Here is a 17,634-nt window from a genome sequence, read left to right as displayed (position 1 = left end):
TCTGCCACACAGTGTTTTGTATGCTGGCCAAAAAAAAGTTCACTTTCGTTTTCATCTGACACGGAAGATTCTTTTGGAAGCTTCCATAGATGGCAGATTGGTGGAGTGCACATATAATAGTAGTCCTGTGGGCAGATTCTCTGTCAGTTAAGGTGGATCACCACTTCTTGGTGGGATTGAAGTCCGTCTTTGGATGATGGTTTGAACAGTTTTTCATCAGATGTTCAAAGCTTCTCCACAACTTGATCCATCAGCTGTTGGTCTTCATGATGCTGTTTGTTCATTAATGTTTTCTAACACACCTCTGAAGAGTGGGTGACATCTAAAGGCAGTTTAATTTAGGGGTATCAGTGTAAAGGGGCTGAACACAAACGCACGTCACACCTTTCAGAGTTTAATTAGTAAAAAAAAAAAGGAACACCATGTTTTTATCTCCTACTTTATGTTGGTCTATCACCTAAACGGGCAATAAAATACATTTAAAGTTGTGGCTTTAACGTGACAAAACGGTTCTTTTTTTTCCTGCCTGATCAGCCCACGCTTCCCCGCCCCAAAAACTGAAGTGCTGTGTGTTTTTGCAGCGTTATGCACCCCAGACGGAGAGAACAGACTGTAATTGGGAGCGAGCGCCGGTGTACTTTGCATATATGCTACAAGCGCAAGTTTATTAGACACCATAAAAACGTCATTAGAATTCACCTCTCACTGAGCGTCCCCTGGACCCTGGAGACTGATAAATTAGCAGCGCGAACGACCGAGAACGACCAGCTTACTACACTCAACTTCCCGCTCAGAGTATTTCAGACGCTTTCAACGCTTGCCACATTTTCTTCGTATGGAAACAGTAGCAAATGATAGGAACATTTTATAGGTCATTAGAAGGTCATTTGTGCCGTATGGTGCTTATCAACAGTTTCGTGCGGTTGTAATCCAGTTCTAATGAAAATCAAGAAAATAAAATAATGTAAAAAGCACAGTGCACACAACAGCTCAGTTCTGTGTTCAATCAATAAGTTTTGTTACTGCATTTTGATGACATCTGCTTCCCAAACTGCACAACTGAATGGAATTCATTCAGCGTGCAAAATACCATCGGAATTCAATCAAATTTTCCAGCAATCACCCCTGATTGCATTAGCATATTAATATGACGATTCACGATCAATTGAATTACACACACACACACACACACGCGTGGCGACACTAACCTTTTTAAGAAATAAAACAAAAGTAGACTTTATTCATGTCGAGCTGTGAAGCAATATAGCAGGTGGAAAAAAAATCCGACATATTTCAATGTATTTTATTAATGTTTGTAGTGAACAGAGCCGTACATTCTATGAGAAACAAATAAGTACGCTTTCTGATTCTTCCTCACTCTCACCCATACATTCACATACAACGTACACGTACAAATAAGTTAACAAAAGGGGTTCGTTTACTTCCCTTTTCAACCGATAAAACCGTGAACACGTGTGTCGATTTAGTGAACGCAACTGAAACAGGATGCTAGTTACTCAAAAACCGTAGGGCCTACGGACTGTCATTATGCTGCAGTGCACATACAGTTTACTTTTCAAAATATATTCATATATAGTACTCCAAAAAAATATGTTTGCTGAATCAAAGGCTCTCTTCTTCTTTATTTAAGGAAAGGTGCATTTTCAAGAAATGTACCTGTTAAAAGAACATTAGAAGGAAAAAACACAGACACAACACGCACACTACATTCTCACGCACACGTAAGTCATTTGAATCAAGCTTTAAAAGAGCGCTATATTTAAAGAAATAAAATGCTGGAGAGGGACGCGACGAAGCGAGAAGAAAGCAGAGGGGCCCGGAACACACGGTGCAGGTGAACGCCATGTCCCAAAAGCTCACTCTCTCCTCCGAACTCACCCTCGCAAGTTTCCCTGGCAACAGTTCCAGGAAAGCCCCCTTGAGTCACTTGTCTCCCCATGGCCACCATGACGGTCCAATCAATGGAACCACGTTGCATGTGTATATATAAGGGCGGAAAGATGAGCGAGTCTGCTGTGGTTCCTACGTTTTCTGGACCACCGCTTGTTCATCCCGGGTGAAGGATGATGCCCTCGAACAGGGGCGTCGTGAAGAAGCGTCGTTGTTCTGCCTGTTTTAGCATCAGAGGCCGTCGCAGGATGTTATTTTGAGCCCTGCGCTCAGCAGCAGCAGATGACAGGGTGCTTCCGAGGGGGCTCTCGGTGAGGTCCGCTGCCCAGGGGCAGGTAGCAGCGCTGAAGTGCAGTCTGTCATGTGGCGCGAGATCCACTTTATTGTTTTTAAAAATGTTCTTCTTATTTATGTGTTTGTTTGTTTGTTTGTATTTTATTTCATTTTTATTTTCTTGTTATGCTGAGGCGCCAAGGGGGAGGTCGGCTGGGACAGGAAGATGGAAACGGTATGCCGGCCTGATGAATGACGTCTGTTCCCCACCTTCCATGAATGTCAATAAACCTGTAAACACAAAATAAAGAAAGAATGAGCAGAAAATATTCAGATTTTCCTACGTTTTTTTTTTTTTTTTTATTTTACCAGTAATGGAACAAGCTCTTGTCCAGTTCAATACATGGAGATAAGAACTGCAGTTCAGAAAAACACAGCATAACATAGATTTCATTAACATACTGAATACTAAAACTACAGCATATCATATCTTACTGAATATGAAATTATAGGCCCAACTAGGAAAACTACTATGGATGTTCAGACGTGCTGGGATTCTCTTAATTATCCATCTGGAAAGCGCAGCTTCGTTTGTGCACATGTCCATATTTGTGCAGCCCTGTCTGTGTGGCAAACAGATGAGCCTCGTAATTTAGCTGTCAAAGAGCGCGATCACTCACGCGGCAGTAGATGAACAGCCCAAAATAAAAAAAGAATCTACAAATACTTACAAATAATTATCTACGCTTTTAACATAAGCAAGTTTTCCGGGCCCAGCTTTTAACAACTGTATACTGTCCAACATAATGTATACTGCCACGCCCATAAATTATTCACTACGAGAATTTGTAAAGTTGACACTTCAAACCGGCAGCATGAATCTTTCATGGGTTTAAATACAATTTCAGATTTCCAGACAGAAGTTCATAGATCTGAAGATCCCGGCAAATAAATATTTATGACGCGCCCAATTTTCCCTTCCCCTCAATGCTGGTAATTGCCTGGGATTCATCATGTTTTCTCCGCTGAAGCTGGAGGAATCAATCATGGGAATTGGCCATAGGGCACGGGCATACGGGCGCCGCTGCGATCGCTTTCACCAGGGCTGCCGAGTGGAGCCGAGCCATCTCCATTTGGTTAATATTCAACCCTGGTACACTTGCGATGGCCAAGAGAAGCACCCCAACCAATAAAGAGGTTAAAGTGGCCCAGCATTATATGATGGGTCAGTGGTGGCCTAGCGGTTAAGGAAGCAGCCCTGTTATCAGAAGGTTGCCGGTTCGAATCCCGATCTGCCAAGGTGCCACTGAGCAAAGCACCGTCCCCACACACTGCTCCCCGGGCGCCTGTCATGGCTGCCCACTGCTCACCAAGGGTGATGGTTAAAAGCAGAGGACACATTGTGTTGTGTCACCATGTGCTGTTCTGCAGTGGATCACAATGACAATAACTTCACTTTCACTTTATGAGGTCAAGACCTGCACTCCAAAGTGTCCTGTGGTGTCTCGTACCACATTCTTCACATCCTTCTGTTGTGAGGTGGGCCAGCACAAGCTCAACTGGATGGAAGTCTGGGGAGATTGGAGGACCTCAAAGGTATGAAGGCAGGACCCAGGGTTTCCATTTCTTTTGCGAATAAATGATGCAAAAACACATGGTCATTAGGGGGGCTGAAATTAAGCTCATAATCAATGCATTGCGATGCAGACATGGACAGAACATAATCAGTCATAATGATGTTGCTTGGAGATCTTGTGATGGCATAAAAATTCTAGGTAAAAAGTAGTGCTGGTCGTGACTGTGGCGGCCTGATCTGAGTTCAGCCTCGTCCATACGCATGCCGTACACGTTTCTGCTGTGCTTTGTAGCTTTGTTTGAGAAAAACGGCTGGTTCAGACGTGAATGAGGCCTTAACTCTCATCTCACTGACGTATTTGAAAACGCAATGTGAAGTAGCGTAGAAAAAATGCATCGATAATCGAAGCATTGATAATCGTAAGCGAATCGAAACGTGAGACCAGTAGACTTTCACACCTCTAATGGTCATCCACATGACCTGAGCGATCACATGGCCATTGTAGGAGTCAGCACGGAGTCAGCGTGGTCTGCACAGCCCCACGACAGCTGTGCTGCACCCTGTGTTCTGAGACCCCTCTGTCACGGCCAGCATTGGGGTATGCAGCAGCTCGTCTGCTGAAATGGACTAGACGTCCCCATGCACCCGTGACCATTTTGCCGGTTCGCTGGTTGTTAAATGGAGTCCTAAACCATGAGATATTGGCACTGATGCGCTGCAGCCGCAACAAAAGGGCCGAAGGGCGAGCACTGCAGATTAGTGGACCACTGCCAACACGGTACAGTTACAGCGTGACCTCCAGTGACCCACAATTTCATATTTATTTATGGCCGTTGTGACTATCCTGGAAGACTAACAGGCCTCGCTAAGGAATGTGTTCAATATGAAGATTCAGTATGTACTGGAAGACTGAGATCTCCTTCCTTCAACCTTTGCTGCCTTATCAGCATCATCCCCACACACATCAACCTTTAAAAATCCAGGTCAGGCAGTACCGGCGCAACAGACGTTGATAGATTTCCTCTGCTTAGGCTGGGCCTTGACACCTGAACCTGGAAACCCACTATTTCCCAGACCAGACCTGCTCTGATTTGGGAAAATCAAGCTCTGAAAGACCAAAGGTATCACAGTGCAAACTTTCTCTAAAACAGGAAAGAAAAAAAAAAAAAAACACAAAAAAGGCAAAGACAACTGCAACCACCCAGAAATGCGTGTGGCAGGCTTAGGGAGGCTTAAAGCTTGTGGTTTATGGATGATAAATCTTCCCTCACCGAACTCCCACATGCCTCCCGAACACAAATCCAGCTCTTCCCATTCCGCGCACTCACCGAAGGCTCCCAGGAACGCGAGCTGCTGTCACAAACAACAGCTGGCAATGCAGATTTATCTTGTTAAATAAAACCTTATCTCAGCCTCGGCTTCTCCGTCCGACTTGTCACTCCCCACCCCGTCCCCAGAATTCCGGGACCTCCTGGTCCCCCGCAAATCCTGCTCTGCTCCAGCACTCATCAGGTAAGCTGGCCCCCCCTGACACGTCTTAATCATGGATCCTGCCAGAAATTGGCTTGATAAATGATAAGATCTGTGGACCATTTCAGCCTCTCTCCCCAGCCCATTTCGACGCTCTTCGGTCGATGGGTTCTGAGGGCGCCGTGCCAGATCTGCACTAATCTCTGGTTACAGTAGCAGCGGCAACAACAAACCTGCATCTCTGCTGCGTTCTTTGCACATGAAACAATTTCATTGGTTTTACATGGATGATTATGGATGATTTACTCAGGAAAAATCTGGAAGTTTCCCCGTTTCAGCTAAATTATGACAACAATTTTCCTTTGCACGAAACTATATTTTTGTGATGCACCAGTACATGCAATTGTTCTTTTTGATCATTTTAAAACCAAAGGACAGAAGTGCTGATGGAAAATTTGGGTATTTTTAACATTAACAACACTAACAAAATCAGATTTTCACAATAAATTCTATATCTGCACAGCATAAATTTAGTATCTAATGTAAAATATTGTTTGTTTTTCTAATTTTGATTTCTATAGTGTGAAACGAACTTATACTTATATAACCGACACACATATTTAACAAATATATTAGTAGGTGCAGTAGGTGTAAATTACAAAAACCGAATGAGCAAATTCTGAATGTTAAAGACTCACCTCCCCGTGGCCGTCGAAGGTCATCTAAGACGGCTCCTTAGGTAAGGGCTGCAGAAGAAGAAACCGCAGAATTAGACATTCCAGGAAACACGGAGGCTCCTTCTTTCCTCCCACACGGAAGTTGAAAGTGAAGCGATTGTCATTGTGAAACACTGCAGCACAGCACACGGTGACACAGCGAAATTTAACCCATCGCCCTAACCCATTTAACCTTGGCGGTTCGGGAATCGAACCGGCAACCTTCTGATTACCCGATAGGCCTTTTAACCCTTTGCACTATTGAGACCGTAACATACGGCCGTTTGGAAGGGGCGTGTGTCTGGAGCCAAGCACTGACGATTTCAGGACATGTGCAACTCTTCAGCTACCTGTTCGAACTCATAATTCATTCATGGTCACAGCTGCCACTTGTGAATACGGCCCAGCCGCCAGAAGCTGGTGTGTTTTATTTAAGAGCGACTGTCAAATTGCTTTTGTGCACGACGCCGGCCTCGGGGGATCGGCGCTTGCTGGTAAACAATAATGATCTCCCCGTTCATTTGGTCGGGTTTTAGGATTAATAAAGACGTGATGACTTTGATGATTGATGACAGAGGCGCGGTGACTACAAAACCCAAGTCCAATAAAAAGCCAAATATCGCTGCAGCGGCGCCTTAAGTGGTTTGTCCAAAGTGGCTTCGCTCAAACACACATAATTCTAATGGACTGCCTAATCAGGATAAATAATGTGTTTTTCAGGGAAAAAGATGAGTCTGTGCGCGTGTGCGTGTGTGCGTGCATATTGCCATTCCCATCAGCCCCTGCTCGGCCCTGGAGCTCCAGGCAGTGTTGGTATTCCGCTGCCCTCTCTGCTGTCTGCCCGAGTGCCGGGGCGATATCTGAGCAACACTCCACAGAGCAGTGCTGATCTACGGCTCCTCTTCTGCAACATGTCATCTAAATGCTAAGTACTTGCACTGCATCATTAAATCAAAACAACGAAGAGGAGGAAGAGAAAAAAAAAGAAGGAGAGTAGAGCGGGAGGAGGAGAGAGAGAGAGAGAGAGAGAGAGAGAGAGAGAGAGAGAGAGAGAGCCTATAAGCAAACAATAAAATCCTCGGAGCAGGCCCGAGGTTTCTGATTTGATTTCCTCTCCGTTCATCTGAATGGCTTCAACGTTCTCCTCGCTCATGGGATGTGAGCGGAATTCTGAGTCGCCTCCCGATTCCATAAATAGAGACTAAGAAGTGTGTGTGGGGGGGCGAGGTGGGTTCTGGTGAATCAGACTTTGGCTCTCGCTCCCTTTATTCCCCCTTTTCAATGAAAAAAAGAGTTTTTTCGTGATTGCACCCGTGGCCCTTCAACAATAGAGTCCTCCTTCCTCCCGCGCTCCGGGTATTGATTGGGTGACACTAATTCAGGGGGAAAGTGCTGAGGCCGCACTTGGCGGAAGCACTATTAACTGCTCCCGCTAATTAAAAGGCTAACAAGGTGAGGGCCGGCCTCCGGAGATGCGCCGTTTGGCTCCACGCGCGCTCCCGCCGAGCGCTACGGTGAAAAGTAAAAGGCGGGGTATCCTACATCGGGCCTGGCCGGGCCCAGAGGTGGCCGGCGCCGCGCGCGGCTCGCTAATTGGCTACATTGACTTTAATTAGCGGGCATTAAAGCGCTTCTCCAGGTGTTCGGCGCCGCACGTCCCGAGCAGGCCAGAGCCAAAATGCTAATGGCGTCTCGGCGTCCAAAAAGCCATCTATCTTTTAATTACCGCCCTGCATCTGTGGTGCCGGTGGCGCGGCAGGAGGCTAATGCTAGCAGAAGAGCAGGTAGCCGACCACCCGTATCATTAGGGGTGAATTAACAACGTTCTGAAGCTCATTTAGAAGTCCAGAATACTTTCACTAACGGATCCAAACCTAATTTGGATCTCAGAAAAAAACGCTCCAGCAAACGTCTGTAGATGTTAGTTGGCGACGTTAGTCTGGACCAAACAGAGCATGAAGGACCGGTCAAGACACGGATTCACAATGATTTCATTAGAATATGTGGATTGCGTTAGGCCATGTGTTCTGTGTGGTCTTAGCAGTCTAAACCTTCGGAGGCTTCGGCTAGATGAGTAGCCAATGGCGGCTCCACAATATTCCTTTACATTTACATTTACCAGACGCTCTTCTCCAGAGCGACTTACAGTCAGTAGTTACAGGGACAGTCCCCCCCTGGAGACACTTGCTCAGGGACACAATGGTAGTAAGTGGGATTTGAACCTGGGTCTTCTGGTTCACAGGCGAGTGTGTTACCCACTAGGCTACTACCACCCCATTACCTTTACCTTTACCATCCTTCACGATATTCAGTGTTCAGACCAGTATGGTCAGTGGTGAAAAAGCTGATGAGATGAACGACAACGACGCTCAAGCGACCTTCGAAGGTTTGAAAAAGATCAGACAAGCTTTAGATCCTGAAGAAGACGAAAAAGGACACGAGTTTATTGAAGGCAAGAGAAAAAGATGTGAAGATGTAGACTTCATTTGCACACCTATGATCTAAGTAAACCACATCCCTAGATTAAAGTCAGAGAGCTTTATTTGTCCCCGAAGGACAATTTAAAAGGCACAGACGAGCACACATATAACAGGTGTAACATTTGACACCACAGATGACCCAACATCACGATAAGGCTCTTATGAATCAATATATGAATCGATATTTATCCACTACGGTAGGTTGTAATATTGCTCTTTTTACAGTTTGCCTATTTAGTCACAGATCAAAAACTGTTTAGTTTGTGGCAAATTGGACTTTTTTTTGTGATGCATTAGCTGCACGCAAGGGCACTTTTTGAATGACTCAGCAAAAAAAATATATTTTTTTATTTGCTTTGAATGGGTTATTGCTGAATATTATACAAGTAACACACCTTCCCACAGAACAAAGGATATCATCTGAAACGCTCCAGACAAGTGAGAAGGAAAAGGGAAAAAGTTTCCCCAGCTAAACCAAATCCTGGTGCCCTCACAAAAATGACAAAAAAGAAAATGGCAGTTCAAAGAAAGGTGACAGAGGCCCTCGAAACGGCATGAGTGCCTAAATGCAGTCTAAGTGGCTGCTTTTATACGAGGCATCTGACAGGACAGAGAAAGGACTAACAGTCAGAGGCAGGAAAAAAATAAAGGGGGGAAAAATGGAACTAAATAAAGAGCAAGTGGCAGCAGCAGAGAGGCGAGCGGAGAGCCCGCTTTATTTTTCAGAACAAGAGCTTTGCCCCTGGGACTCAGCAGACAAACAGCGTCGCACAGTGCCACGTGACACCACTCTGCCGCCCCCCACCCAAAACAAGGAGGCGAGCACATCAAGGGCACCCCTGACACGAGAAGGAACCTGCCGGTGTAATTGCAGAGGGGACAACATCCATCTCCCCGCCTTCACGTCTCTTCTCGAGAAGGCCTGACTCATCAGAGCAAACACACACACACACACACACACACCACCCCAACCGGGCACTGGCAATAAACAAAGGGGGCAGACACACCCCTGGCACCGAAAAAAACACACATCAGGAATGCATAATGTACACCAAGTATGCACCGGGTTTTTTTATGATGTATAAAATGAGACCACCATAAATTATTTCCAAACATTCCCCGCCTTTTACATTTACATCTACAGCATTTATCAGACGCCCTTATCCAGTGCGACTTACAATCAGTAGTTACAGGGACAGTCCCCCCCTGGAGACACTCAGGGTTAAGTGTCTCGCTCAGGGACACGATGGTAGTAAGTGGGATTTGAACCTGGGTCTTCTGGTTCACATGCGAGCGTGTTACCCACTAGGCTACTACCACCCACCCGTGCCTTTAAAGTGACCTATAACCTGTAAGATTCAATTGAAACACAAACAATGGCTGGTGGCATAAGTGTGCACACCCTTATACTTTGTGGCACTTTACAAATTTATATCAAACTTATACTTTCTGTGTGTGCACGTGTCATCAGTTAAAGCGACTCTGATTAACCCCAAATAAAGTTCCGCTTTCTCAGTGGGGATTTACTCGGTTGCTTACAAAGGCATTCGTCAGTACAATGGTACAACTAATTTCCACCATCATCAAAAAGTGGAGACAATATGGGACAACGGCGACAGCGACAAGAACTCGATGTCCCGCCGAAATTTGTGAAAAGATAAGCGAGACCTACAGGAATTTCTGGCAAGCCTTGGTTGTGCAGTAAACGTGACAATAATCTCCCGTATTCTCAATATGTCGGGTGTAAGGCGGAAGCTTCTTGCTAAGAAAATGATCCAGGCTTGGCCAAAAAAAGTCTCCCAAGAGCAAGTGGGATTTTCTGCGATGCATGAAAGTGAGAAGGGGAACGAGTCTAAATAATTTCACAAAAAAAAAAGAAGCCATCCTGCGCCGTATTAGAACATTTGGGAATTTCTTTTTTACGTGCACGCGCCTTAAAATGTCTTGAAGACTAGACTAATTAAAACGCGTTAATTATTTCCAATTGCTCATGAAGACAATTTGTGTTCTTCAACGTTGTGTGTAATCCCAGCTCCGTGCCCCCGGCCTGGGTTTTCTCATCAGGTTCGGCCACCGGTTCATGGCGCCGGCGCCGGAGGCACGCAGTGCAGCACATTCCCTCGCGGAGGGGGGACAATGGGAGCCTCGCATTGTCAGAGCCGATGATTAATAAACAGGGTGAGACTAGCCACAACATGGATCTTGAGATCATAATTGGATGTGTAAATGAAAGAAAGAAAGAAAGAAAGAAAGAATGTTACTTTGACCCAGTGAGCTAAAGCGATGTGCATCCATGGGTGTTTTCTCCCGCCGCCTGAAAGGATGTTGCTATCATGGCTTCAATTATGTTACATAAAGTACATCATCTCACAATGAAAGAAAAAAATGTAAAAGATGCATAATTTGAAAGAAGGGATCGGATTCTGGGATATGATAAGTAATTGAAAGGTCAGGTTTATCCTACAGAGTCTCTCAGAGACTCTCAGTCTCCTCTGTGTCGGATATTTAGTTGCTCCTAACGGCACAGTCAAGACAGGAAATCGGCAATTCGCGTTGACCCCGTCTGATCGGCCTTTTCTCTAGCTGCTCCCGGAATAAAAATAAAAAAAAAACGTCCGACCGAAATGTTTCCTCCAGAGACCCCCACCCACCCCGTCTCCCGGACCGTCTTTCTCACTAACAATGACTGTGCTTTGACAGAGGAGCCATCTCTACTCCCCGCACTGCCGAGACAGGCGCAGGAGGAGAGACAATTAGAGGAAGAGGCAGGCGGGGCGAAAAGGCAGAGAGCGAGCGAGGGAGAAGAGTGCAATAATCCTCCGTCTTTTTCTTTTGTATCAGAACGCTCGTCGTTTCAGCACAGGAGACGCATTGTGGCGATGGCGCCCCGTTACCATGGAGCTCTAACGGCAGAGGATCGCTTGGCGGTTTCCTGGGCTCGTAAACGACCTTCTTAACAGGGATCTCATTGACTGACAGGCGAGCTAGCGTGCAAAAAAAAAAAAAAAAAAAAAAAAAAACTGCTGTTGCTAACTGCCAATTACCCACAATGCCACAAGTCCCGGGCATGGCGCAACTCCAACTCAGTCCAGTCCAGTCCACTCGGACAAAATTATTCTTCCTCCACCCCCCCAAAGTGGAGAGTTATAAATGTTGGCAAGGCACATCGCCCCACTGACAACTCGACTCCCTGAGAGGGAGGTGGTGGAGGGAAAGATGCCCTCCTAAGTCTGAGCTCCGAATAAACGGCCTAAACGGCGTCTTCAAGCCCGCGCATCAGCCTCATCCGCCACCGCATGCACGGATGTTACCTTTCTTGTGGGTAACTTGAACAAGTTATGTCAGTTTGTGCACACATCTACATTTTAACGAAGGGGTCATAGATATAATTTTAAAAATCTGATACAGTCAATACACCCCCCACTATAGTCCCATAATTCAGATTAAGTTATATATATATTCGTTATCTTGCATTAAGAACTTGTAAGTTTTCTTTATTCATTTAATTTGATAGCAAAATAATACCATCACCTGGAAATGTTACTCACCTCACTGCCGAATACTTGGTACTACCCAGCCCAAACCGTGTCTCATTGTGCAAGTGGATTTTGTACACTAGCACAAAATGTCCTACGTCATGCTTTACAAATGACTCAGGATTTGAAGGACTCCTCTGCTTGGGTAAAAAGTTTTAAAAAATTCTTGGTTCCTCAATCGAACTATTTCACATTACCATAAGTTACTTTAACAGGCTGACCAATAATCGTACAGGATGAAACCAGAGCTGACCGTAATTTATTACAAATCCTGCCCCCCCTGACAGGTCGTACAGGTTTTAATCGGTTCCATTTTTGGTATTGCCCATTTGTTGGATATTTCGCACTGTAACATTTCCTATGTTTTCTTATGAATGTACAGTCTACATTTGGGGGCAGTGGGGGCCTAGCGGTTAAGGGAGCGGCCCCATATTCAGAAATTTGCCGGTTCGAAACACAATCCGCCAAGGTACCACTGAGGTTCCACTGAGCAAAGCACCGTCCCCACACATTGCTTCATGACGCCCGTCATGGCTGCCCGCTGCTCACCAAGGGTGATGGGTTAAATGCAGAGGACACGTTTCGTTGTGTCACCGTGTGCTGTGCTGCAGTGCTTCACAATGGCAATCACTTCACTTTCACCTTCAGTGAGTACTTTGATCATTTACATCATGCTCCTTGTGATGTCTGCCTGACCTAAACTGGGGCTCTAGAGCGAGTTCCTTTTTCGACCCGACAGCAGCCTGCTCCTGAGAATACACCGCTTGAACCTTTTCGGATGGTTCACTAGTGAAGACAAATGGCCAGCTTGTTTGGGGCTCCTGCGAATGATCTATATTAATAGCTGGCTGCCATTCAGCGCGGCGCATATGCTAACTCCATTAGCGGGTCAGCGTTGGGAGCGCTGGCCTCACCTCTGGACCCGGGAGGGGAGTGGATTTAGAAAAAGGGTTGCAGGTGCAGGAGGAGGAACGTGTGCGAAAGCAGAGAGACAAATCAACATGGACAAAACCCACCACCACACAAACAAGACGCCTGGCGCCCGTCCCACAGCACAGCGTGGCCTCCTTTCCATCTGCTGCCATGGACGCCGTCTCACCTTTCAGGCTTAAAAGCACTCCACTCCATCTGGATCTCACAACGTCCTCACACTCCAGATAGAGGTCCTGCATCTACTGGAGGCGTGTGACACGTCTCGCGGTGGCATTTAATCGGCCCGTTCTACCCCGCCATTTGCAGGACCGCGCTCGCTGTAAACACAAACCCCTTCCTCTTGTCAGGACAGATTATGTAGCCAGGAGAACATGAGCATGAAATCCCCAGCAGCTGCCAGGAGCCCCCAGACGAGATGCTGGCGGCGAACGCGGACACGACTCGACCTCGGCCGCCGCGCACCTGCGCAACGCGGCCCAGGGAGCGCCGCGTGCATCGCGCGCAAACATTTGGGCGTAGCACATGCATGCAGCCATATACACAGTCGCATGAACACAGTGATGCGTAAGCGTGGATTTAATCACACACACACACACACACACACACACACACACACACACACACACACACACACACACACACACACACACACTTTAAAACTGCTGAATCTACAGTCCCTGACAAAAGTTTTGTCGCTTGTGTACGAATTGACCTCAAGTGCCACTGAAATATATTTCTAATCAAGATTTTTTTTACAAGAAATGGCTTGTAAAATTTTATTCCGCACAGCTTTTGTAATAATGTTTCAGTGCAAGACCAAACTGTCAAAAAGTATTCTAATATTCAAAGCTTGGTAAAGCCCATGGAGTCAATTTTTGCAAAGACATATGAGCTTCACCTGTCACGACTAGACCTTCACATCAACTACAACTAGACCTCTGCAAACATGCCTAACATTCACCCTGAGACTAAAGTGTTGATTATCAAGAGGCTGAAGACCAGATCCACTGTTGACGTGGCAGACACCTTCAATGTGTCTCAGCGTCAAGTACAGAGGATAAAAAAAGATTTGAAGAGACTGGCCCAGGTCAGGCAGACCACGCAAGACAACTGCTCGAGAGGACCATTTGTTGGCTCGAAAATCCAAGGCCAGCCCATTTTCCACTGCAGCAAAGCTCCACGAGACCTGAAGTCCCTGTCTCAACCAGCCAGCACTACACAAAAGACAAACTGTGTGGCATTTGCCAAGGCCCATAGCCTGCTAAAAGGATGGATGCGGGAAAAGTGGCAAAAGGTGGGTTTTTCAGATGAATCTTCTGTTGAATTACACCACAGTTGCTGCAAATATTGCAGGAGACCTACTGGAGCCCGCATGGATCTGAGATTCACCCAGAAAACAGTGAAGTTTGGTGGCGGGAACATCATTGTCTGGGGTTACATCCATTATGGGGTGTGTGAGAGATCTGCAGGGTGGAAGGCAACATCAATAGTCTGAAACCCAAAGAAATCTTATCTACCTTTTATATTCCCAACCATAAAATTCTGCAGCAGGATGGTGCTCCATCACATACTTCTATCTCCACATCAAAGTTCCTCAAGGCGAAGAAGATCAAGATGCTCCAGGATTGGCCAGCCCAGTCACCACACATGAACATCATTGAGCATGTGTGGGGTAGGATGAAAGAGGAAGCATGGAAGACTAAACCAAAGAATATTGATGGACTCTTGGAGGACCTTTCTGTCTTGATTAAATGATAAATAATTTTTCAGTGAAATTAATTCATTTCAATGCATTAAACTTCATTAAAAGTCAAGTTAATGGCAGGTGTTTCTACAAAATAGATAAGCGACAAGACTTTTGTCTTTTTGGACTGTAAGCATAGAGGCACAGTTACAGTGCACTTTATGTCAATACGCTACGCACATTGTGTGCAAACATCTGGGCGTAGCGCATGCACAGTCGCGTGAGCACAGTGATGCATAAGCGTGCATTTAATCACAAATGCACGCACACACACTTTAAAACTGCTGAATCTAGGCATAGACGCACAGTTACAGTGCACTTTATGAAGTTATCAGGCCGTAAAATTAATACGCAGGCTACCCTGCGAAACGCGCTGTATCTCATGAAATGAGAACGGTACAGTGCGGGTGACGGGTGCAGCAAGGCATGATTCCGCATAATTATTCATCACACGTTTGAGCGTTCATTAATGGACTTATATTACATTATAATTACTTAATTATAAATCCTTTTTTGCTCTGGCCCCAAAAAAACACACAGCAACAAAACATCCACGCCCACTTGTGGTTCACGAACGGCAAGAATAATTTCATTTTTGTTGTTTTAAATGAACCTTTCCATGCGCCGCCTGTCTGAACCAAGACGTCTTTGGCCAAGACCGTTTCGAGGGTTAAAAAAAAGCTGTAAATTGAATCATATTCGTCGTCCTATATTCCTTTAAAAGACGACGCTTTTAGCTAGCACGCCAGTGTCAGTGTCAAGTACCTCTTCACTGTCTTTTAAGGCTGAAAAAAAATTCATTTATTGTCAATACAGCTGGAAGAGGCTGTTAATCCTCGCTACGGACAACCTTCACCTCGGTCAATGGCGCGCGTATTCGTGAAATAATGCAGAGCCAGATTTACACACGTGAGTTTCATTTGGAAATATTAAACAGCGGGAGTGGAGAGGGCCGATGGTGGAATGATGCAATGAATGTTCCTCATTCCATTATGAGTGTGTTACTGAAAAAGCCCCGTGGCGGTGCTTATTAAATCCATACGCGGAGCAGTTGGTTTTCATATGCAAACACAATCAAGCTACATCTATTCATAAACCGTGTTCAAAAATGTTGTTCTTCCAGCCAGTCACGCGTCGCACGGATTACAGACAAGTCCTCTTCTACTAACAACATCAAGTCATTTTAAGTAGCTGTCCTTTCGAAATCAAGGAACAATGGCCAAAGCTCCACCCCTTTATATCCTGCTTATGGCAGCGTTAGTAATGGCAAAAATGTTTGTAATTATGTTACTTAAAAGTGGGTTTACAGAAAACAACACAGGGCTCCTAGCTAATTAGCTGTAGATGGAACGAGAAGGAACTCCTATTTATGGTTATTTCTTTTTCTGAGTACTTTCACACTATAAAACCGAAGACTATTAAAAGTACGCATACAAGGTGTAGTAAACAAAACAATTGCAAAAAGCATTTCAGTACATTACTATTATTTTCTCTGCCAAGTGTCATGGTTTTACAATGGATCAGAAAGATTTCGTGTGTAGAACAATTGTTAGGTGATTTCATTCATTTTGATGGTCACCACATGAAGCGGCTTCTGATGATGCCACCAGTGCACAGAGCAGTCATAAACGTAAAGACAGGCCTAAAAATACGGCCATACATGGAGCCCTTTTTGTCTGCCCTGTTTGGGGCAGTAGTGGCCTAGTGGTTAAGGAAGCGACCCCGTAATCAGAAGTTTGTCGGTTCAAATCCCAATCTGCCAAGGTGCCACTGAGGTGACATTGAACAAAGCACCGTCCCCACACACTGCTCCCCGGGCGCCTGTCATGGCTGCCCACTGCTCACAAAGGGTGATGGTTAAAAGAAGAGGACACATTTGGTTGTGTCCCCGTGTGCTGTGCTGTAGTGTTTCACAATGACAATCACTTCACTTTCACTTCACTATTTCTTAAATGTCCTTTTGTGAACACAGGACGGCTGTCAACTGAAAATATTTGGGTGGCGGCATTAACGGAGGTCAGAAGCAAAAAATGTCCGCCCTAAAAAAGACACATCACTTTGAATTCAGACAGGCGCGTCCCAACACGCTTGGCATGGACCTCGCACAGCAGCAGGAGGTCAGAGAGGTGAAAGGTGGACATTACCGTGACCGTCTTGATGCGACCGCCTCCCTTGGTACAGGTCCAGCCGGAGCGGTTGAAGAGGAGCCCGCACACCTCGCCCTCCGAGCACGGGGTCATCTCACACCACTGCCTGCTCTTCACGATCCGTGCTGGGCCACAGGGACACACAGAGCGCTGCAGTCAGACATCTCATTATGTCACGCGGCGCAGGCTATAATAACACCACAGCCACGGCTGGGAGGTGTTCAGGGTCACAAAATGATGATTTTTATAAACAAAGCTTATAAAGGGAGGCTTGATTGACAGCTACTTCCTAATTCTGGATGGATTTTACCATAAACATGAGCTCTGTTATAGACACCTCTGGCCCTGAAATTGAATTCAAATGAGCTTCACAACAAAGTCCAGTTTAGGGGTGTGAACACTTATGCAACCAGCTATTTTTCTTGTTTTTATTTTTTGGTATTGTTTTAATTGTTAATTGTTCAGGTTATATCTCATATTAAAGGTGTGTGGTCTAATTTTATTAAAATCCACCAATTATCAAATGGTACATTTCCACAAAACATAAAATAAATACATACAATTTAAAGAAATTTTAAATGACATTCTCAGACAGTGATTTAGTCAGCTACATATTACATAGGAAGGGGTTCAAAAGTGTGAGACCACTAGTGATAATTCATCTGTTTTGCATTCTGTTCCAATGTAATCCAGCCATTTTCTCATTGTTTTAATGACAGCGTGGCTTCGGCTGCATGGGCTCTGATGATCCATGTTCTCCCAGCATGACGTTCCACAGCGTGATGATGGGCTGTCGCTGGAAATCTGACCTTATGTACAAGGGAGTGAACGTGCTCAGTGTCACAATT

General features: G+C 45.5%; 1 protein-coding gene across 3 annotated transcripts in view; it reads right to left on the bottom strand.

The window, feature by feature from the left end:
* Positions 1-1,282: 1,282 nt before the first annotated feature.
* tafa5l (TAFA chemokine like family member 5, like) overlaps positions 1,283-17,634 on the bottom strand; it is a 30,515-nt gene continuing 14,163 nt past the window's right edge. For all 3 annotated transcript variants that reach the window (XM_028994172.1, XM_028994170.1, XM_028994171.1), the window contains 3 exons: positions 16,784-16,911; positions 5,929-5,976; positions 1,283-2,475 (listed from right to left, as the gene is read on the bottom strand). In XM_028994172.1, the coding sequence (XP_028850005.1) occupies positions 5,953-5,976; positions 16,784-16,911 (152 nt within the window). In that variant the 3' untranslated portion in view covers positions 1,283-2,475; positions 5,929-5,952. The remainder of the gene's footprint in view (positions 2,476-5,928; positions 5,977-16,783; positions 16,912-17,634) is intronic.

This window comes from Denticeps clupeoides, chromosome 10 (genome assembly GCF_900700375.1).
Source record: "Denticeps clupeoides chromosome 10, fDenClu1.1, whole genome shotgun sequence".
NCBI lineage: Eukaryota > Metazoa > Chordata > Actinopteri > Clupeiformes > Denticipitidae > Denticeps > Denticeps clupeoides.
This window is presented reverse-complemented; position numbering and strand designations above follow the sequence as displayed.